The sequence below is a fragment of the Tarenaya hassleriana genome, unplaced genomic scaffold (assembly GCF_000463585.1).
Source record: "Tarenaya hassleriana unplaced genomic scaffold, ASM46358v1 Cleome11, whole genome shotgun sequence".
Classification (NCBI taxonomy): Eukaryota; Viridiplantae; Streptophyta; class Magnoliopsida; order Brassicales; family Cleomaceae; genus Tarenaya; species Tarenaya hassleriana.
The window spans coordinates 591,297-610,613 of record NW_010961290.1 but is presented as its reverse complement, the minus strand read 5'-3'; the positions used below and the strand labels follow the sequence as shown (position 1 = coordinate 610,613).

At 39.2% G+C, this 19,317-nt stretch overlaps 6 protein-coding genes and 1 non-coding gene across 16 annotated transcripts in view; 1 reads left to right on the top strand and 6 right to left on the bottom strand.

The window, feature by feature from the left end:
- The window catches only part of LOC104805197 (probable inactive purple acid phosphatase 1), a 4,371-nt gene extending 3,188 nt beyond the window's left edge, over positions 1-1,183 (bottom strand). The window contains exons 1-3 of one of the 5 annotated variants that reach the window (XM_010529663.2): positions 901-1,183; positions 499-616; positions 74-266 (exon numbers count right to left, since the gene is read on the bottom strand). In XM_010529663.2, coding sequence (XP_010527965.1) covers positions 74-266; positions 499-554 — 249 coding nt within the window. In that variant the 5' untranslated portion in view covers positions 555-616; positions 901-1,183. Of the gene's footprint in view, positions 1-73; positions 267-490; positions 617-900 lie in introns of all 5 variants that reach the window. The other 4 variants (XM_010529665.2, XM_010529662.2, XM_010529664.2 and 1 more) reach the window with 4 other exon arrangements.
- Positions 1,184-1,398: 215 nt separating this feature from the next.
- Positions 1,399-4,615, bottom strand: LOC104805194 (ureide permease 1-like). Of its 3 annotated transcripts, none has more exons than XM_010529658.2 (8): positions 4,044-4,615; positions 3,322-3,558; positions 3,014-3,152; positions 2,754-2,919; positions 2,621-2,664; positions 2,431-2,531; positions 1,983-2,357; positions 1,399-1,869 (listed from the first exon to the last, which is right to left on the bottom strand). In XM_010529658.2, the coding sequence occupies exons 2-8, from the start codon at positions 3,556-3,558 to the stop codon at positions 1,717-1,719; spliced, it is 1,215 nt and encodes a 404-aa protein (XP_010527960.1). In that variant the 5' UTR covers positions 4,044-4,615; the 3' UTR covers positions 1,399-1,716. The 3 variants fall into 3 exon arrangements, with proteins under 3 accessions (XP_010527960.1, XP_019057107.1, XP_010527961.1); XM_010529659.2 differs by having other exon boundaries at positions 1,401-1,869; positions 2,766-2,919; XM_019201562.1 differs by lacking the exon at positions 4,044-4,615 and having other exon boundaries at positions 1,400-1,869; positions 3,014-3,181; positions 3,322-3,405.
- A 133-nt stretch (positions 4,616-4,748) lies between these two features.
- On the bottom strand, positions 4,749-7,698 carry LOC104805195 (ureide permease 2-like). Its single transcript, XM_019201563.1, has 9 exons — positions 7,608-7,698; positions 7,333-7,431; positions 6,373-6,634; positions 6,147-6,285; positions 5,916-6,066; positions 5,797-5,837; positions 5,603-5,703; positions 5,132-5,506; positions 4,749-5,026 (listed from the first exon to the last, which is right to left on the bottom strand). The coding sequence occupies exons 3-9, from the start codon at positions 6,607-6,609 to the stop codon at positions 4,874-4,876; spliced, it is 1,197 nt and encodes a 398-aa protein (XP_019057108.1). The 5' UTR covers positions 6,610-6,634; positions 7,333-7,431; positions 7,608-7,698; the 3' UTR covers positions 4,749-4,873.
- A 2,084-nt stretch (positions 7,699-9,782) lies between these two features.
- On the bottom strand, positions 9,783-12,821 carry LOC104805193 (erlin-1-like). The gene is made up of 9 exons (XM_010529657.1): positions 12,621-12,821; positions 11,836-11,932; positions 11,678-11,745; positions 11,547-11,606; positions 11,297-11,455; positions 11,033-11,179; positions 10,639-10,853; positions 10,437-10,545; positions 9,783-10,344 (listed from the first exon to the last, which is right to left on the bottom strand). Exons 1-9 carry the CDS (start codon positions 12,741-12,743, stop codon positions 10,264-10,266), a joined length of 1,059 nt encoding a protein of 352 aa, XP_010527959.1. The 5' UTR covers positions 12,744-12,821; the 3' UTR covers positions 9,783-10,263.
- Positions 12,822-13,279: 458 nt separating this feature from the next.
- Positions 13,280-14,961, bottom strand: LOC104805191 (PLASMODESMATA CALLOSE-BINDING PROTEIN 3). Its single transcript, XM_010529656.2, has 4 exons — positions 14,424-14,961; positions 13,927-14,166; positions 13,745-13,781; positions 13,280-13,634 (listed from the first exon to the last, which is right to left on the bottom strand). Exons 1-4 carry the CDS (start codon positions 14,467-14,469, stop codon positions 13,487-13,489), a joined length of 471 nt encoding a protein of 156 aa, XP_010527958.1. The 5' UTR covers positions 14,470-14,961; the 3' UTR covers positions 13,280-13,486.
- A 394-nt stretch (positions 14,962-15,355) lies between these two features.
- On the top strand, positions 15,356-15,428 carry TRNAA-UGC. The gene has a single exon. It is a non-coding gene; the product is annotated as a tRNA-Ala (tRNA).
- Positions 15,429-15,554: 126 nt separating this feature from the next.
- LOC104805190 (probable methyltransferase PMT5) overlaps positions 15,555-19,317 on the bottom strand; it is a 4,445-nt gene continuing 682 nt past the window's right edge. For 2 of the 4 annotated variants that reach the window (XM_010529653.2, XM_010529655.2), the window contains exons 3-12: positions 19,234-19,268; positions 18,391-19,081; positions 18,142-18,277; positions 17,785-18,025; positions 17,384-17,609; positions 17,021-17,178; positions 16,607-16,910; positions 16,255-16,387; positions 15,983-16,155; positions 15,555-15,859 (exon numbers count right to left, since the gene is read on the bottom strand). In XM_010529653.2, the coding sequence (XP_010527955.1) occupies positions 16,006-16,155; positions 16,255-16,387; positions 16,607-16,910; positions 17,021-17,178; positions 17,384-17,609; positions 17,785-18,025; positions 18,142-18,277; positions 18,391-18,902 (1,860 nt within the window). In that variant the 5' untranslated portion in view covers positions 18,903-19,081; positions 19,234-19,268 and the 3' untranslated portion in view covers positions 15,555-15,859; positions 15,983-16,005. Of the gene's footprint in view, positions 15,904-15,982; positions 16,156-16,254; positions 16,388-16,606; positions 16,911-17,020; positions 17,179-17,383; positions 17,610-17,784; positions 18,026-18,141; positions 18,278-18,390; positions 19,082-19,157; positions 19,269-19,317 lie in introns of those variants that run through there. The other 2 variants (XM_019201592.1, XM_019201591.1) reach the window with 2 other exon arrangements.

Below are 19,317 nucleotides of genomic sequence, written 5' to 3'. Positions count from 1 at the left end.
AGGGAAAGAATCACAGGGGTTGCCCAGTTGCTGAGATCAAGTTCAATGTGAAAGAACGGCAGAAAATACTTGCGTTGGATCCAAGAACTGCAGGGGAGGCTCTGAGATAAGCTTTGTCGTTCAGAGCGAGCATTGCCTTTTGAATGGCGATTTTGGATAAAGGTTGGTCTCCATGTGAATTCCCCTCTTGAATTGCTCCAAGAACCAACAGAGAAGTCACGAAGATTGCAATGGCCTCTCTCATGCTTGGAAAGAATACCCTGAAACTGTTCAGAACAGTGAAGCTGAAGAACAATCTAGCAGAACTTTCAACGCCTTCACAGGAAAAAGGTCAGAGATGACTACAGAACACTTTGAAATGATGCGAGAAGAGTCGTGTATGGAAAATATCCATTTCGAGCATGTCAGGATTCTTCAAGATTCATAGGATTCGTTTACGGAATAAGGAATGGAAACGAATCAGAAAAAGATGTTCTTTTCCGTTTCTCACTTATTTACCCAAAGTGCCATGAAAACACGTACACCGATGGGGATGAATCAATCATGCTGTGCATGAATGAAGCAGTTGGATCGTCCTGCAGGTACGTTTTCAGTCGCAATCATTCCACGAGAAGTTCTATTAAAGTCGATCATAGGGAGAGAGAAGATTAATGATCCAATCACAGCTCATCATACTTTGAGCATCTGTATATGGACGGCGCTCGAGATTGAAGAAAACAGAGGTTGATAAATCGAGATTGAGCAACTGGGTTTTCATGATAATCGCACATAAGCTAGAGATAATCCAAATGAAGCAAATGGGCATCTACGATAATCAAAACTAAAATCTGGGTGTTGGTGAAAATCATAACTTGGCAAATGGGTTCGTAAGAGAATTATAGTAGTCGAATGGAACATTACCTGTGCTTCTCAGTTACTAAATCGCCATGAAATCAAATGAACCGAAGAAAAAAAATGGAAGAGATGGTAACTTTTCGGCGATTCTTGGTGACTTTGGATGTCGACGAATTTAAATGCATCAACAGATTTTCGAATATCCACGCAAAGATTCGGTATTGTTCCGATTTTTATGGCCGAAGCATTGAAAAAAAAAAGCTTATCAACTTGCTCGTCAACGCCCCGTTGTCACCTTCAATTTCCACTCCACATTCGATGTTTTATCTTTGAAGCCACTCTTCCGACAAGACAGCTCAATAACTGATGTTCACACTCAATCTAAAGTATTAGTTTCATAACTTCGAATTCTTGCTGTTTTTGTAATCTGAAAAGATGTCGGCTTTTTACGCAGAATATCCTGCCGTTACGCATATAATTATTGCCAATGGGATCGAAAAGCCCATTGCTGCTTATCCTGCCAACAGTTTCTTCCCAAAGCCAAAACTACTTTGACATACATACATACATACATACATACATACATACATACATACATACATACATACATACATATCACTATGGAAGAAGTACGATCTGGTTCTGCACAGGAATTGGGCATTACACTCGAAGGTGTGTCCACTATTCAGTTTCTCCCATTAACTGGATCAAGAACCGAGGCATCACTGCTGGATTTTCTTTGTTTCTGGTTTTTTGTGCTTGATCTGCCACCAATCTGAATAACAATTTTCTGACTTTAACATCTATACATTTCTGTATGAGCTCTCTGACATTTTTTATGAATCAAAATATACAGTGATGTTCTCTGTCTGATCTCCTCACTCATTTCCTGTGTCCTGATGATGCAATAAGAACAGCGACAGCCACTATGAACATGAAAAGCATATTGGTAAGAAGTATATATGTTCTTCTTGATGATCTCCTGTACTCTCCAAACAGCAGCATGCCCCAGAATGTGCTCACCAGTGGAAGTGCCTGAAACCCATCAAAATCTAATTATGTATGCATTGAATTGAATACATCATATACCTTGCTATCATATTATAGTTTCCTTTAACAATTTTCCTATATTGTGAATTTGAACAGACCTGAACTGCGTCTGCAGCTGCATAACCAGCAGCTTGGCCGCCCATGAACTGGAGGCCATTGCCAAACCCACAGAGAAGACCAGCCAAGAAAGACCAGCCACGGCCGTTCCAGTCATTAAGATAAGCCCTTAAGGAAGATCTTGGCAAATCCAGTACCGGCCGATAGAGAAATCCAATGTTTAACAACAGAGCAATCACAAAGCCAGAGAGTGAGAAGTAGAAGAATGCGGTGTATACTACGAGCTTAGGAACCCCATGTCTCAATGTGTGCCATTGATCATTCGTGGCCAGGTTGAATGCTGGTGAGAACAGAGAGAAGCAGATACCGGCGAAGAAAGTGACCGCCAATCCAATTATGGTGCTCTTTCCAAATACCTATAGGAGTGAGGCTGAGTTAGTTCAGGTCTAAAGTTGAGAACTTTTCACATTAGAGAGGCAAAGTCCTCACCTTTATGGATCTTCTTTTCTCAAGCTCTATAAGAAAAGCTGCAGTTCCTTCCTTTGCTTTCATCGTCATTGAGCCATTTCCGTTCTCGAGATCCTTCATTTCTATGGAAAAAAAAAAAAAACAGATTTCTCTTTGTTTAGCAGCAGAAATGATGCAAATTGGAGGAAGGGAAAATGTCAAAAGATAATACCTTTTCCCGTTTTTGTCTCCATCTCAATGGAAGAAACGGATGCCCTGATGGAAACCAAGGGAAAAATGAGAGACGGTTTACCGGATAGGTTCAGAGAGTGCATACACAGATGTGAACAAAGAAGCAATCATACTTCATGCTAAACCTTTTAAAGTCGTCTAGCTTGGCTCTGTTATCAGATGCATTGGATTTATGTACAGCCGAGCCAAGGCAAACAGCAATCAAGAAACAACCGACGCCTGGGAAAAGGATCTCTGCTCTGTTGATTTTATCATCCAAGAAATAATTTAACGTTGTGCCTGTAAGTTGTTATAAGAAAATCCAAGCGTTATTATGCCTGATCAGAAGAAGAAGAAGAAGAATCAGTCTCTCGAGTGCAAACTTCAACAATACCTATGACCACTGTGATACTCGACGTGATGACCTCTGTGACCGACAATCCAACATAAGCCCAAGCATATTGCGTTGCCAGATTCCCGAGGCTAAGAACTATTCCTCCAGCCATTGCAAACATCACAGACGGCCAGTTATCCTATTCTTTCATTACAGAAATGAGTAACACTGGCCATAACAACAAGGGGTTTCATTTCAACCTTTCGGTCTCAGAACTTCATTGAAGCAAAAACCAATGTGGGGATTCAGCCCAAAAGTTCAATCTTTGAGAGATGCCCTTTGTGTTGAAGGTAGATAGAAGCACTCACTTGAGCAATCTGAGTGATGAAATTCGGTCTGTCATTTGAACTGGGACCGATCTCGCCAAAGGTAAAAGCTATGATCACCGCGGCTAAGAAATTAGTGAAGGTGTAGTCGAGATAAGTGTGCTGAGGAAGGCGGCCCCGTCTCTCGGTAAGGGTCATAATTGCAGGCCATGTCCCCAAGAAGATCAATGCCAAGATCATGCAAGCTATTGCCCCTCCTTTGCTCTCTACTTCGTACATCTTCCATCAACAATACAATAGGATGGTCAACGTTGAGGAATTTTGTCTCAGACAAATACTCGAGCAAGTCATATGCGCAGTTTGAAGGTTAGGTTATAAGAAGAAAAGCCAAGAAACATTCTGAAAATAGGAGCATCTAATCTATATATGGATTCTTCCGCTTTGATCTGCAATTCAATACAGAACTCAAAAGCTTCTGTTCCGAAATTTTGATACTTCCGTTACAAGACATGGTTGCTATTTTGGTCTAAATCTTCAATCTTCTCGATTGCATTCAACTCAACATACACAAACAGAATCTATCAGACTATAAATTCAATAAGAAAAACATCTGAATAAGATCAAGAAACGAAAGGAAACATATTTGACGACCGCTAAACTGACGTAAAGAACAGATCTTTCAGACAAAGATCTAAGAAAAAAACCGGATTTTCAGGCGGTTAATCAGAACAACGTAAAAGAAAGGATTTTGGCAAGTGGGTTACCTTCGAAGCTGTTGTCCCACCTTTGAGGAAGAGAGAGAGAGAGAAGACAGAGGTTGCAAGAAAGATCGCAGTTTTCAAATTTTACATTTACTGGGTTCAAATTATTGGTGGTTGTGAGAATACTGGCAGAACGAGATGTAGTCAAATCACATGCATGTATCTTGTATATATACATATATATATAATATGAGTATATACAGACGAATATCGGGGTGTGTGAATTCATCGCCAGTTGTGGAGTCAACGGTATGGAAAAATAAAGGGTATGGGAATGATATTATTATCTTGCGCATTGGTTCATGAACAGTTTAACTTGTGGAATACGAAAAAATATCAGAAGGAAAATAATGAAAAAATGGAGAGAAAAAATCGAACCTATAGAATTTGTTGCGTGGGTATTGGTTGTTAGATAATTTTAGGGTTTTTAGGTATCCCTTTTTATGAAAAAGAAAACAAATATAAATAGGATACAGTTTTATATAATTCAAATTTAAATAGATCGCTATATTGCGCCGCCGAATTTTCTTGTCTTATTTGTGAGCCTAATTCATAGAATGCTATATTGCGCCGCCGAATTTTCTCGTCTTGGGAGAAATTGTGAATACCAAATATAAAAAATTTCGGTTTATATCATATTATTTAAAACCCGTTGCCGACTAAAATCGAATAATACATTTGATGGTGTGATTAATGTTACAAAAAAAAAAATTTAAATGAGCGATTTTATTAATTAATCTAGTATATTAAATCACCTCATCAGAATGAATACATAGGAAATAAGAGTCATACGTAACTTAACCTACACGTTTCTCGAGAGAATAAGCAGAAGCTTATTTCCTGTGACCAGAAGAAGCCATAAGGACAGCGACAGCGACGATGAACATCGACAGCATGCAGAAGAGGAGAACATATGTTCTTCTCGACGATCTTCTGTACTCTCCGAACAAAACCACTCCCCAGAACGTGCTCACCAGTGGAAGCGCCTGACACAAATTCATCCAAGGAAAAAAAAAAGACAGATGAATGTTTCTTGATCTTGTAGTGTACGGAAACGAAATTCAGTGGGGGTGGGATTAAAGATGATTAACCTGCACAGAATCAGCAGCTGCATATCCAGCGGCTTGGCCGCCCATGAACTGAAGTCCATTGCCGAAACCGCAGAGAAGACCGGCCAAGAACGCCCATCCACGGCCGTTCCAGTCGTTTAGGTAAGCTTTAGTGGAGGATCTTGGGAGACCAAATGGCGGGAAATACAGAAATGCAATGTTCAAGATCATTGCAATGATGAAGCAAGAAACCGAGAAGTAGAAAAACGCTGTGTACACTACGAGCTTTGGAACCCCTTGTTTCAGAGTGCTCCATTGATCATTTGTGGCAAGGTTGAATGCCGGTGAGAATAGGGAGAAGCATATTCCCGCAAAGAACGTTATCAGCAGTCCGATTATCGTGCTTTTCCCAAATACCTGAGAATGGACAGTTACATGAACATTTTGTAATTGAAAGTTTGAAACCAAGTTTTTGAGATTCTATAGGAGGAACCATGTTGAGAAAGTTTGTACCTTTATGGCTCTTCGCTTCTCGAGGGCTATGAGGAAACCTGCAGTCCCTTGTTTGGCCTTCTCCGTTGATTTCCCGTATCCATTCTCGAGGTCTTTTGATTCTGTTAAGGCATTAGATGCATTCATGGTTCATCAAACAGAGAGCGTTGAAAATTTTCAGACATGTTGGAAAGAATATCAGTTAGTCAGTTAACCTTTGGAAACTATCTCCATCTCAGTTGATGAAACTGGACCCCTGAGAGGAAATCACTGTCAGTACAGAAGAAGACGGGGAAAATTTTCCAGAACATTTTGCTCATACAAAGAACCTTACTTGAAATCTCGGAGCTTAGCCTCGTTATCAGCTGCGTTGGATCTGTGAACAGCAGATCCAAGGCAAGCAGCGATCAAGAAACAGGCAACACCGGGGAAAAGAATCTCGGCTCTGTTGATTTTGTCATCCAAGAAGTAGTTCAAGGTTGTTCCTGAAAGTTTGGAACACTGGTCGTAAAGCCCCAACACTGACAAAAATCAGCTTCCACAGCCACTGGAAACTCGAACTAACCTATAACTACAGTGATGCTTGCAGCAATAACCTCCGTGACCGACAACCCCACGAAGGCAAAAGCATATTGCGACGCCAAATTCCCGAGGCTAAGAACTATCCCTCCGGCCATTGCAAACAGAACAGAAGGCCAATTATCCTGCATAGTGATCAAAGAAAGAAAGACAAGTTACAGATAGAATACCCTTTTAAGAGTGGAAGCGTTTTGGGAGGGATGTGTTCATACTTGATAAAGCTGAGTGATGAAATTCGGTTTTTCGGGTGTGGAAGTTCCAAACTGACCGAGCGTTAGAGCAATGAAAACAGCAGCCAACAAGTTGGTGATGGTGTAATCGAGATAAGTGTGTTGAGGAAGACGACCTCGCCTCTCCAAGAGGGTGATGAAAGCAGGCCATGTCCCTAAGCAGAGCAAGGACAGGAGCATGCAGGCTATGGCCCCTCCTTTACTCTCCACCAGATACATGTTTGTTTTTTTTTTTCTCAGCAGGACGACACAAGTAAACTCTTTTTTTCCACAGCACAAATAAATTTCTTTATCAGTAGGATCTAATCAAGCAGTAGAAGCTCACCAATCTCCCATGAACTTGTGATATTACAATCAACAGAAGCGCGGAACAGATTCAGAATATATAAAGAAGCAACAATCATTACATATACATAAACCAACAACTTAACCAATGTAAGAAAAAAACCAATCCTGCAAATACAAAATAGCGTGATGAAAACATATAAACTGATTGAACAGAGACATGGGTTTTGGATTAGCCAATTGATCGACTAAATTGTAGGCAAAGGGATAGAAAAAGAAGCAAAACACTGAAAAAGAAATCATGGGTTTGATCCATCTTTCTCCATTTCTGCAAGAACATCCTTGTTTTTCAAACGGAGGTTCAAGTTCAACCATCTCTCTCCGATCAACAGAGGATTCACATATTTACGAGATTCACTGCCCATGGAGTCGGTGAATTTCTCGTAACATAAGACTTTCCAGAAATCTTGAACAATAGAAGAAGAAGAAGATATATCTGAGTAAAATGAATCTAACAGTTAGATTATGTCGACAAGGAAGGAGATGGCGGACCTTGCAATTGTAAATTATGGTTCTTCTAACATTCCGCGGCAAGAAAAAGTTCAGAACTTTAAGGTTGTGGGAACAAAAAATCAAATGGGTAAACAGAAAGACAGTACCTTTCCGAAGATCAAGGCCTCCTTTTTGATCTTTTGATTTGGAGTTACGTGAGGAGAAACAGGAGAAATATCTTAGTAGTGGATAGCTTACATGAACCTGTTGAACATGAACATGCCATTTATGTGCGAGAGAGATTCAGGGATCCGGAATCTTGAAATATTATTATGGAAAAGAGAATCCAAATTAAGAAGAGAATCGAAATTAACCCCCAAAAAATCATTGCAGAAAGGGTAAATGGGCTGAAATTTGTGTTACCGTATTTTTTTTTTTACCTGGAATATTTGTTGTAAAGATTCTTTCTTCTTTGGAGTTTTCCTCTCCTCTGTCAATGCTTTATATAAGATCAAGAACCGCAATTTCTTTTTCTTTTTAACATATCTTTTGCGTTCAATTTTATTCGTTCTTTATTGCTTATTAACGTACGAAAGCGACTGTAAAGTCAACAAGTCTACATGGAAAATAAATTTGAAGTCATCGTTGCTGCTGTAGTCAGTGGCATTTTCGTCTTCTTCTTCGACTCTTTCGTTAAATTGCAAGAGACTGGATATTTATTTGTGCGGTAAATTTCAAAATAATTAACTAATAATTTTGAAATATGTACATCCCTATTTGATATAAATTATCCTTTTAACAAGAAGGGAAAATACTTCTTATTATCAATTGAATTATTAGATTCCTTGCATGTTCCGAGGTCAACGACTGGAAAAAGGACATAAATCTTGCCCACTCAGTTCATCAATAATTGAAATCTGGGAGATAAATAAAGGGATATTTATCAAATTATATGTATATATGTATGTAATAATTCTTCATTGATCTTGTTAATTTAATTTTATCATGTGATTACTGAGAAGTGATTTTATCAAAAAAAATCATTCGAAAATTTTCACAAAAAATTATATGATTTTTTTTAATAAATATGCCAAAGAATATTTTACTTCATCTGGTAGTGGGAAATATCTTCATGTCCATCGGACAAGGACGACCATCCAAAGATTGGGTGGTGATTAGGGAAAACGACATAAATTTCACAACTCCCCCTCAAGATCCCAATAATTCAATATTTCTGACCATACTTTCTAAGATTACAAATTCCCCCCTCGTATCAGTCACCAACACTTTTACGGCACAAATGTGACGACTTATAATTATATATGTCTATAATTTTATAACCATAAACGGAAAATTGAAGGGAATAAGGTTGAATATTTGGACATACGTTGTATATGCCATATATAGTTGATGTATTTCTGAAAACAGAAAGTGATTGATCAGTCGATGAGTAGGCACAATACTCAATTTGGAAACTGCTCTCATGCAAACAGAAGATGCATATGTCATTAGAAGTCAATACATATTTTTTTTAATTTACCATTATCATTTCACCTCAATGTTGTAGAAATAAATAAATTATTGTTTTAAAAACAAAAACCATACTAAATAACAGTAATACAACGTTAGTTCTCTCAAAAAAGAATTCATCATACGAATCTAGATGGAGAAGATCGATTACGAATGATGACAGAATCTTTGAATATAATCTCTCTGATAAGTAAAGTACAATAGAAATCCGACCCACAAAAATAACGTACATGAAAAAGGTCAACGAGTTAGTGAAAGACATTCCAACAATTAAATCTCTACCATTCACTTTGTTGTTCTTTCATTTTCATTTTTCACCAATAAAGTTTTTTTTTTGTATGAGTGGGGTTTTTTTTCTTCTGAACCATTGAATCGACCGAACCCAAATCTATAATGTCTATTCCTACGGTTTGGCATATGCTTTTTGTATTTCATCATGTCGTATGGACGATGCAAGATTAATTTCTTTTTTTTTTAAATTACTTTATTCAAATTACAATAACCATTTTATATTTATTGGTATCCCCATTTGTTTCAAAGTTTCTTCTCAATGTACAACAATATACTTATTGGCCTCGTAATTTTAAAATATAACCATTAAGGGTTTGGTTAGAATATTAACCCTTCAACTTCAATTTTTCAAAAGGAATTGGAATCTTGACATATGTTTATTCATATTACTTTTAGTCAATACATTTGCATTATTTCAAGTCAATACAAGTTGCTGCAACCGTTTTGAAAAGAAAATATTTTTATTTGTTATAATTCTATTATAATATATAAAAAATCTATTTTTTTTGTTTTTCAAAAACAAATGCTAAAATTGTAAAGTATTATATCTTTTTAATAGTTTCAAATCACTGACGTAATGGCTTATATTATCCCATTATATTATATTTTAACTGCTTTGCGTCACATCCGACCCATAGCTTAAAGTCACCATAGGTAGAAATAAATTTATTATATAATTAAGAGCATGAAAAAGACCATCAAAATGCATTCAATCGTTGGACCTAAAAAAGAAACAATTATTCCAATAACGACAAAATTGCATTCAAATGACGAAAAGTCTATACAAAAATACAAATTACAATTTTAATTACTTTATTTTATTGAAGATTGACCATCTTAATAATCTGATTAAGACAAGATTAAATTTACTCCTTTTATATAGAAAACCAAACAAAAGTGTATCTCATCATTAATTTAAGGAGGACAACACCTCGTGCTCGTGGCCACAAGATGGACATTCCGGTTTGGCTTAACCGGTCATAACCGAAGTAAACCAGGGACTGAAAAGATCCGACCCGACCAGAACCAACCCAGAGCAGGGAGTGACCACAGTTCTACCAAGCGGGGGAGAGGGTCTGAACCTGCATGTCTTGAGACAACTCGTGGGCTGGTCTAACCCGAATCAACCAGCCAAAATGTTGTTATTTGTTTCACACATAGGAGGAGACGCCGACGAAGTGTAGTGAGTGATGCAAATAAATACGCACTTGTAACACTTGAAACTATGAAACAAAGACGAGAGAGGTTTTGTGGTGACCCGAGTTAGTTTCCGGCTCAGATATCGTCAGATGTGTTTATTGCCACTTGTTTGAGGAAGTTTCCAAGCAACCTTTGATCCAATACCATGTTAGGTACCTGCAATGCAACATAGAGGTTCTTCAGAGAGAGAGAGAGAGAGAGAGAGAGAGAGAGAGAGAGAGAGAGAGAGAGAGAGAGAAGGAAAAAACCTTGTTGCCGAAGAAAATTTTAGTGTTATCAGCAATGGCCTCGATGAATCTGAGCTCGAGAAATTCAGGGGTAAGCTTCATCTTGTTGGCTTCAGCTTCTTTGAGTACACTGAAGTATGATCATAACAATGAAAGTTAGATAAGAGTTTCTAACTAAATGGATCTTATTTGCCTATTTGATGGGAGAAAAATGGTTTTTTACCGATAGTAATCGGCGTCTGCAAGGCTCTTTTGACGAGCAAGGTACATCTGATTCTCGATTTCTTGTTCTCTGCGGGAACTGTCTTTCTCCATCAGCTTCTGTTCCATCAAAATCTTGCTAACTTTGGCATTTTTCTCAGCCTCACTAATGGCCATGATTTTCTTTGTCTCAGCCTCTTTCTCCGCAACTCTTTGTTTCTCCGTAGCAATCAAAACCTTCAGTACACATCATTAGGTTAGAAAAGCCTAAGCAGCAGCCTATGACTTCCTTGTCTTTCTAAAGCATGGATTCCACATGCATGGGTGGCTACAGAATCGGAAGATATAACTAAAACATATGATAAAAAAAGGCCTTACAATATGAAATGAAACACAACTTGATCGGTAAATTATACCTTTGTGCGTTCCTCTTCCATTTGTTCAAAGTTCCGCCTTACACTCTCTGGAATTTTCGGCTTTGTGACACGGACACTGATGATCTCAATTCCAGGAGCATAACGTGTGCAGTCAGCTTGAAGAGCATCTTTCATCCTTTCATCTATCTGAAAGACATCTGATTAAATTAGATGGTAGATTGTTCACTATACATAACCTTAGATGTTAAACAACGTATCGAAATTAAAGACCTTTCTAATTGGAATGTTAAGATATTCACTTACTTGATCAAAGATATCAATGTAGACTTGCTGAAGTGAATGAGAGCTGCAGAACTGGTTGATCTCATGATGAATCTTGTCATATATCCACGTATTGTCATAATTCACACCATAGTTCAACAAAGTCTCATACACATAATCCTTACGCAGCCGATTAACAACCTGAAACACACGTTAAAGTCGGTTCTTGTAAGTAAGAACACCATATGTTCTGCAGAAGTAATAACATGTGAGGAAAATATTAAGGCCTTACTTCTATCTTTGCAAATGTGATCATGACACCTCCTTTTGTACCACATGGTATATCCCTCACCTGAGGAGTCGAAGAATGGATTAGTGAAAAGCTACTAGCCAGAATCTCCAACCTTTATGGACTAAACTTACCTGATCTGTTTGGAGGGTAACTTGAACAGGCTCATAGTGGGTAATGTAGGGCAACTTCAGATGAATACCTGAGCATTATAGCTGATTTCGAGCAGGAAACAATAGAAGAAATGGAACGAACGAGACAAAAGAGGAAAGGATAATGGCAATACTAATACCAGGCTCGCTAATTGTGTTTAGAAGGGCACCCCCTCTCCAATATGCTCCAACATGACCTTCAGGAACTTGGTGCAAGATGGATGTAGGAGATATAACCTGATGATCACGACACAAGTAAACTCTTTTTTTCCACAGCACAAATAAATTTCTTTATCAGTAGGATCTAATCAAGCAGTAGAAGCTCACCAATCTCCCATGAACTTGTGATATTACAATCAACAGAAGCGCGGAACAGATTCAGAATATATAAAGAAGCAACAATCATTACATATACATAAACCAACAACTTAACCAATGTAAGAAAAAAACCAATCCTGCAAATACAAAATAGCGTGATGAAAACATATATCATGCGATGCGAGTTCCTCTACTCTGATGGAGAGAAGTCAAGAACATAGTCTGAGAGCTACTTCAAAGAAAAGCCTCTTTCAAACGTATGGAAGAGGAAAATGCCACAGCTTTATAACTCATACAAATCCCTTGAAATATTGTAGACGAGGGGAGCATGGCATAAAATTTTGCGGTGGCGATACAAAATGTGTACACAGAACTAGATTGCCAACCCATATTCCCAATGAGAAAAAACATAACCACAACACGGAAAATCAACGAAAGCACAACTCAAATTTCAGACAGAACCTCCCGCATCCGACCGCAAGTAAATCAAACGAACAGGCAAAAGAAAAATACAAGAAGGAAGAGAAGCAATTCGAAGCATCGTGAAGTAGAGGTATATCCACCAACACCGAATCTCGACACAGATTGAGCGGGAGAGAGGACATACCACGGTGAGGATGGCGATCGCGATGAAAACGGCGAGGACGGAAAAAATGGAAAAAGGACCTTCACTGGGTGGAGATGGCAGAGGACGTTGATCGGTTCCCGTCCTCCGTTGTTGAGCATCCATGGCGAATTTCGCGACGACAAGGAAGTGCACGGTCTTTCTTTTTTTTTTTGCCACAGTCTTCTTTCTCAGGGAGAGGGTGTGAACTTTTTTTTGTTTTGGAAGCGGAATTTATAGTGTACATGAGGATACATCCTCTGTGTACAGCATGAGAGAATTTAGACCGTTAGATTTATTCTCGACGATGAGATGTGCGGCTAGGATTCTTCTTTATGCCACGTCGGAGGAACTTGTACAGCATGTACCAAAAGAGTAATATTGAGGCCCACAGGAAAAATGGGCCCACGTGACAAACCACTTTTACCGTTGAAAAATGGGCCCATTCAATAAATCAACCCAAACGTGCCAGAATTTGATCAATTTTTTTTTTTTTAAATGAAGACCAGAATTTGATCATTTCGTGATAATGTTTGAAGGTTTCAATGCGAACTGTGTACGATCCCATAATTTGCTCGCATTCAAGAACTGTCTTCCGACCAATGGGTTGGTAGTTTGCTCGCATGTCATAATCTCAACCCACTTCCCAAGCTGTTTGCATATTCATCACTGAAACCTACTGATTCACCATTGATCATGATTTAGCACTTACAGTTACAGTTTACGTTGGATAGAAATGAGAAGAAGGGGAAGAAAGAAAGGAAACTGATGATGGTAGCAGTTCTCTAGATGTAAGAGCGAACAGAGAAATTCCCCATTTCCAACATTTGTAGCAGAAAACAAAACAAAAAGACCAGCAGATTCCTTCATTAATGACCCCATAATAAGAGCAGTGACCAGAAGGTGATGAGGGCATAAGGGGTGTACAAACCAGTAGTAGCGTCATTGCCTTGGTCAGTGGCTCCGGTTGGACCAAACACTGGAATAGTTCCAGGAATCACATTTGTTCCTGCATTTCTGTTTCATAAATGGTTATTACTGTGAGATTGGCTACAAGTATACCACAGGCTCTGAATTATGAGGTTTTTGAAACCAACTGCCCAATAGAAACCTCTTCGGAACCATACCCGGGGCTTGAAGGATAGACGCACCCAGTAACCACAGCTGCAAAGGAAAACAAAGAACATCCATCAAAAACCGCTCTCTTTTGCCAAAAAAGATCACAGCTTTTTTTTCATCAAACCAACCAAAGTTTGAATCTTTTAGTATCTATCCGACGAGAAATTGGGGCTGTTTTTTGGTGACTCACTTGGGGGATTGGTGCTGAGAGTGGCGGTGTTGGAGAAATTACAGCTTCCAGAGACTTGACCGGCTCTCTGGAAATAGCTGTTGACGGCCCAGTCGCAGTGGCTCTTCACCGTGTTGGGTTGGTAACACGCACCGTTTTGAAGGATGGGTGTGCAGTCTGCTCCTGCTCCACATGCATAGTCCAAGCTTGTTTGTAGCTGCTTTTCTCCTACTCCATCTCTACACAGGCAGTATGTTGCACCTGATCCAGTTCCAGAGTAAGAGAGAGAAGAAAAAAAGATGGTTTTTTTAGATGAAAAATCAAATCTTTAGGGACTTTTGAAGGAGCAGGAACAGTGAATGTATAGATAAAAAATAGGGTCTTTTGAGAAACCCATTTCAGAGGATCGTGATTGGTGGACACCCAGATGGAAAAAAACCGTCCTTTTAGAAGAAATTGATTAGGGAGAACAAAAAGAAGAATCCAAAGGTCAAGATGTGCCGCACAAAGAAGCTTACTTGAATAGCTAGTCGAGGCCAAGAGAAGAAAGAGACCCAGAAGCATTCTCACGATGATTATAACCCCAGATTCTTAAGAGGCTCCCTTGGAGAGACTTTGACCTTGGAACCAAAAGCACAGACCAAGATGGTATAGAGGAGGACTTGGAGAGAGAGAGAGAGAGAGAGAGAGAGAGAGAGAGAGAGAGAGAGATCCGGACAAGGACAGTTGAGATTACAAATAAACCTTATAAGTAAAGGTTGCTGGTTTTTTATACTACAAGCAAGCGTACACAAAAAAGTTACGGTCTGTGGTAAATCTGAATCCGTCTTTAATACGGGTTTCCATAATCATGGCTATTTTTAGTTCAAAGAAAAGGACAATTCCCTTAAATGCTTCATGATACTGTATATGTAATTACTATAATCTCCTCCTCATGTGTTCATCATGAAACACAAGAAACATGCTTCATCAGCATGATCGTGAGACGATTTAAACAGAGAGAACAATATGAATATTTAAACAAATGATACTGAGTAAAAAGAATAATGAAACAGTTTATTTAAAAAAAAATCTAAGTTGAAAATGGCACATTGGTATCACCAAGTTTTGGTAGCATAATATATATCCTTTTTTCTTTTAGCCTCTTAAGATTCTGGGAAATAGTATTGCCTTTGCCTTAGTGCTGCTCAAAGTGATCTCTCTCTCTCGTTGGATTGAGATTGAAAAAAAAACGGCTATTATTAACCCAAGTGGAGGGTCAGAACATAACCCAACATTGGTTTGTGTTTTGACTGAGTGAGTTAGTGCAGATTCTCTGTCTCTGTAGTCTGAGATGCTTTCTGACTGGGCCAAGCCAGCCATTGATTTTCATGCGTGCGCATGCATCTATTAAAATTTAAAAATCCATTCATGTTTTATAAAAAAGACTTAAAATGAGTCAAGAACAGTTGGGGATGTAGCTCAAATGGTAGAGCGCTCGCTTTGCATGCGAGAGGCACGGGGTTCGATCCCCCGCATCTCCATGTCTCTTATTTTTTAATTTTGCATTTTTACCCCTAAAATTTTCTAATTGCTCAACCTTTTTTCTTTACATCAAAAATAAAAAGTATAATTGCAGAATTCTAACACAAGAATATTGCAAAGAGCCCGAAGCACGAAAGAGATGAATAAACTCGTGGTATTACAATTCCTCCACAAAAAAACATCCAATCCAGCTCGATTCATAGGAGGGAGTTTCGAGTGAGAAGTGGAAAATGGATGAATGAAAATAATAATATATAGCCTACACACTTTCTTTCCGACCAAAAAAGAATCGTGAATCTCTACACTTTCTTCTTCTACGCCAACCTCAATCTCCATTTCTACAGCCTCCACTCCACCACCTTTTCATTCTTCTTCTTCTTCTGAGGAGCCAACTGAGAAAAACTCCAGAAATCACAGGCTGCAATCCATTCTGTTTCACAACCATACGACTAACCCATCAATCCTCGGCTCCTTCTGATGAGCAAAACCATTTCAAGATTCAAACTTTGGATTCAAACAGGTTTTGAGAGAGGGAAGGAGGGAGGAGCTTTACCCGTTTGAGAAGACTGCTACTTGTCACTTTTTCAGGAAGGGCTTCTGACAAACAAGAAGCCGCTGGTCATTGCCGCCCTGAAGGTCGATGACCCGTGCTTCCCACCGCACTCGAGTAGCAAGTTCCCTCCCCATCTCTATTACTCCCACCTTGTCGCTCATAACAACCCATCCCTGCCATCCCCATCATGAAAAGTTTTCATTTTTATTTCTCCACTAACAGGGACGGCTATAACAACATATACAAAACAATAGACAGAGAGATATGTATACCTCAGGGCGGAGAATCCGGTCCATCTCCAAGAACAAATCCATCATGCTGCACCTTTCTGAACTCAGATGGGTGAGGAGTTCATTGGCATGAAGCATATCGTATGTTCGGGGATACGTGGGGAATGGTTCACACCTAATCAATGATTAAGGGAAAGGTGACATCCATAAATGATTGACCGGTCATATGCTTAATGGGTGAGGAGTTCATTCACTATTCTCTATCTTCAAGACTGGTCAGAGCTGGTCGAGAACACTTCTTGTTTGAGTTCTAAAGCCAACTCTCAATCTCTGTTTTATGATTAGGTAGTTTAGAAAACACTTAGAGAAAGATTTTCAGATGAAACACACTCACCAGTCATGAAGAACACCGGCAAAACCACGATCAATAATTATAGGAAGAGTATTACGGGCATTTACTGGGATCACGTTCATCACCCATGCAGATTTTCCTTCCTCCACAAGGGCCGAATTCAAATTCCCATAACGCGCATTCATGTCCATCACATTGCGTACCATGTTGAAAGGCGGAAGTGGATCCTCATCTCCTGGTCTCTTCGGGTGGTCCGAGAAAATTAAAGGTGTAAGTAAAGACCAATAGTTTTTCAGGGCTAGTCTCCATACTTGCATGTCCTCGTAGAATTCTTCAGGTTTTATACCTGTTCAAATAAATATCCAGAAAAAACAGTAAATGCTTAATTAATGCCAGAAGTACAAGTGAAAATTCATTTGATGAAAACAAACAAATAATTCTCGAACTGATCCTTTCCATGAACTTCGAGCTCTGCTGAGCTTGTTCCTGAAGAAGCGGATCTATTCTGAATAGGAATCCAACGGTTGCTTGTGGCTCCACTTATACATGAAACTAGGGGCCGATAATATGAAGCATGATCTTCATCTTTGCAAAGAGGTATAGAAGCTGGTGAGCTACACCAAGTATGGAAGAAAGATAGAAATGAATCAGTGCTGCTAAAAGGGTAGGCCACCACAGAGAATTCAAACTTAATCACCGAACGAGATATATATCAAGCTTCATTAGGTAACTTGTTTCTAGAGTTTTCTATTTCCATATGGAAACAAAACTTAGAAGATGCTCAGACATGCCGAAAGTACCCTGACCAACAATACTCACCGAGAAGAATAGCAATTTGAATCTGCAGTTTTCTGCCAAAGAAAAGTTTCATCCTGCTGAGCTGTGAGACTCCAGCAGATATTCTTAGAGAACTCTTCAACCCGTGTTGAGATGCTTGGTTTCTTAGTACTTGGTAAATTTCCCTGTGATTGGCTCGTAAGAGAAGTTAAAACAAAGTATCCACCTGGCTTGAGAAGACGATCCACTTCTAAGAGTAGCATTGCATCTGCTCAAGAGAGACGAACGAAAACAAAGCAACATCATCCTATTGAAGAATCCATTTTGTTCTCAGAGTTTAGAAAATGGCTGAGTGAACAGATTTCCAACTCATAGAATAGGACAAGAAACTCATGCTTCGAACTTCAGGAGATACATTTCGAAGATAAAACTTGAAGTGTTACCTTTTATATCCCAAATAATGCCACATTGAGCACAATGGACCATGTCAAATGACAAATCTGGATATGGAAGCTGTTTTGAAATGAAATTGCCAATCATGGCTGGAAGCCCTCTTTCTAGAGCTAACTGGACTTGGCTGCCAGTAGCCTCATACTCTGCAATACAGATAGGCATCAGCTTCAAAGACACAAGATGTGCTCCAAAGCTACCAAAGCCGCAACCAATGTCAAGCACAGTCCGTACCTGCAAGAATTAGGAGAAAATTAAGAGTGTGACAATAAACAGATGCATGATTTCAAAAGCTGGAGACAAGAAGCTAACAAGTAGGATGATACGAATAAGAAGCAAGGAATACTTACGCCTGCTTCGAGAAATTCAGTGTCGCTTCCCAAGCCTATCATCTCTGCAACTTGACGAGCATAGTCTTTTACACCATCAAAGATCAAACCATCCTCAGAGTGAAACGCTATTTGATTCTCTTCAAGCAGCATTAGCCTAGAGACATACATAATGAAAAAGAAAAGAGCATAGAATAGAAACACAAAAGTTGTGAGCTTTATGGTAACCGGATCAATGTTATTTGAAGCAATTGCATTCAAAAGAAGCACCTTTTTGTCATAGTTCCTGATGAAAGAAACTGATCTTTGGTTATCTTCACATTTCCACTCCATATAATATCTCTACCGAGTGGCCATCTAAGGGGTATTTTATAGTCCTTTGGGGGACGAACTACACATCTTTCCTCTTCTCTGGCAAGCTCACAGTGCCGATCAAACTCTTCACCATCTTTAAGCCCAGCAAGCATATTGGCTGATACATTATAACAAGGCACATAGTTTTCCTTTTCTTTACCACACAGAGGAAACTCTTTCAGCCGGCTAGCCCCGAAAGAGAGAGACCTTAGATCCAGATAATCAACTGCTGCTTGCTCTTTTATCCTTCTGTAGTTTCTATGAAAGTTGGGTAGCCGTTTTGAAGTTGCAGAATCATATGAACTGGATGAAGATGTTCCTAAAATGGTAACTAGAGCAACAACACCGATAACAACTAGCAGCAACCAGCTAATCCGTGGTCTAGGACCGAGAACAAGGGGAAGACTCTTATACCAGGAACTTCTCATATCAAAAAATTGTTCTTTATCCCGTGTACCAGCTGCCTCAAAGACGAACTATTGCCTAACAAACACCTGTCATCCGCTTTTCTTCATAAGGCACAAGCTTCTAACAAGTTCCAATGCATCCGTACATAGTTTCCCATACTTCACCGCAATTGCTTGTTTCAAGCCATCCCGATTCACATCTAAGGAAACACAAAACGTCAAAAGGAGTTCCAATAATAGAAATTATGATCAGTACCCACAAACTCTAAGTTTCACCTCTATGGATCAAATTAGAAAGAACACGGCAAATGTACGTAGAAAAGAGAACCAGAACGTATGCCCCTCGTTAAACCTCGATTTAGCCAATTGAACACAACTCGGGAATGCGTTCGTCTATAGTGCGGCCACACATTTCTACAGTCTCGCTCCCCCCAAG

Bases quoted from the DNA above. Each gene is read 5' to 3' on its own strand.
- LOC104805194 (XM_010529658.2), bottom strand. From the start codon at position 3,558: ATGTACGAAGTAGAGAGCAAAGGAGGGGCAATAGCTTGCATGATCTTG. The intron at 3,153-3,321 runs GTGAGTGCTTCT...ATGAAAGAATAG, and splicing joins TCATCACTCAGATTGCTCAA to GATAACTGGCCGTCTGTGAT. The intron at 2,665-2,753 runs GTATGATTGCTT...GGTTTCCATCAG, and splicing joins TTTAAAAGGTTTAGCATGAA to GGCATCCGTTTCTTCCATTG.
- LOC104805195 (XM_019201563.1), bottom strand. From the start codon at position 6,609: ATGTATCTGGTGGAGAGTAAAGGAGGGGCCATAGCCTGCATGCTCCTG. The intron at 5,704-5,796 runs GTTAACTGACTA...ATGCCTTAACAG, and splicing joins GATGGAGATAGTTTCCAAAG to AATCAAAAGACCTCGAGAAT. The intron at 5,507-5,602 runs GTACAAACTTTC...GTCCATTCTCAG, and splicing joins AGAAGCGAAGAGCCATAAAG to GTATTTGGGAAAAGCACGAT.
- LOC104805191 (XM_010529656.2), bottom strand. From the start codon at position 14,469: ATGCTTCTGGGTCTCTTTCTTCTCTTGGCCTCGACTAGCTATTCAA. The intron at 13,782-13,926 runs GTGAGTCACCAA...TTTCCTTTGCAG, and splicing joins TCTCAGCACCAATCCCCCAA to CTGTGGTTACTGGGTGCGTC. The intron at 13,635-13,744 runs GTATGGTTCCGA...TTTATGAAACAG, and splicing joins GTCTATCCTTCAAGCCCCGG to AAATGCAGGAACAAATGTGA.
- LOC104805193 (XM_010529657.1), bottom strand. From the start codon at position 12,743: ATGGATGCTCAACAACGGAGGACGGGAACCGATCAACGTCCTCTGCCA. The intron at 11,933-12,620 runs GTATGTCCTCTC...CGTGATCATCAG, and splicing joins CGATCGCCATCCTCACCGTG to GTTATATCTCCTACATCCAT. The intron at 10,854-11,032 runs GTATAATTTACC...TGTGTACTGAAG, and splicing joins TGGAAGAGGAACGCACAAAG to GTTTTGATTGCTACGGAGAA.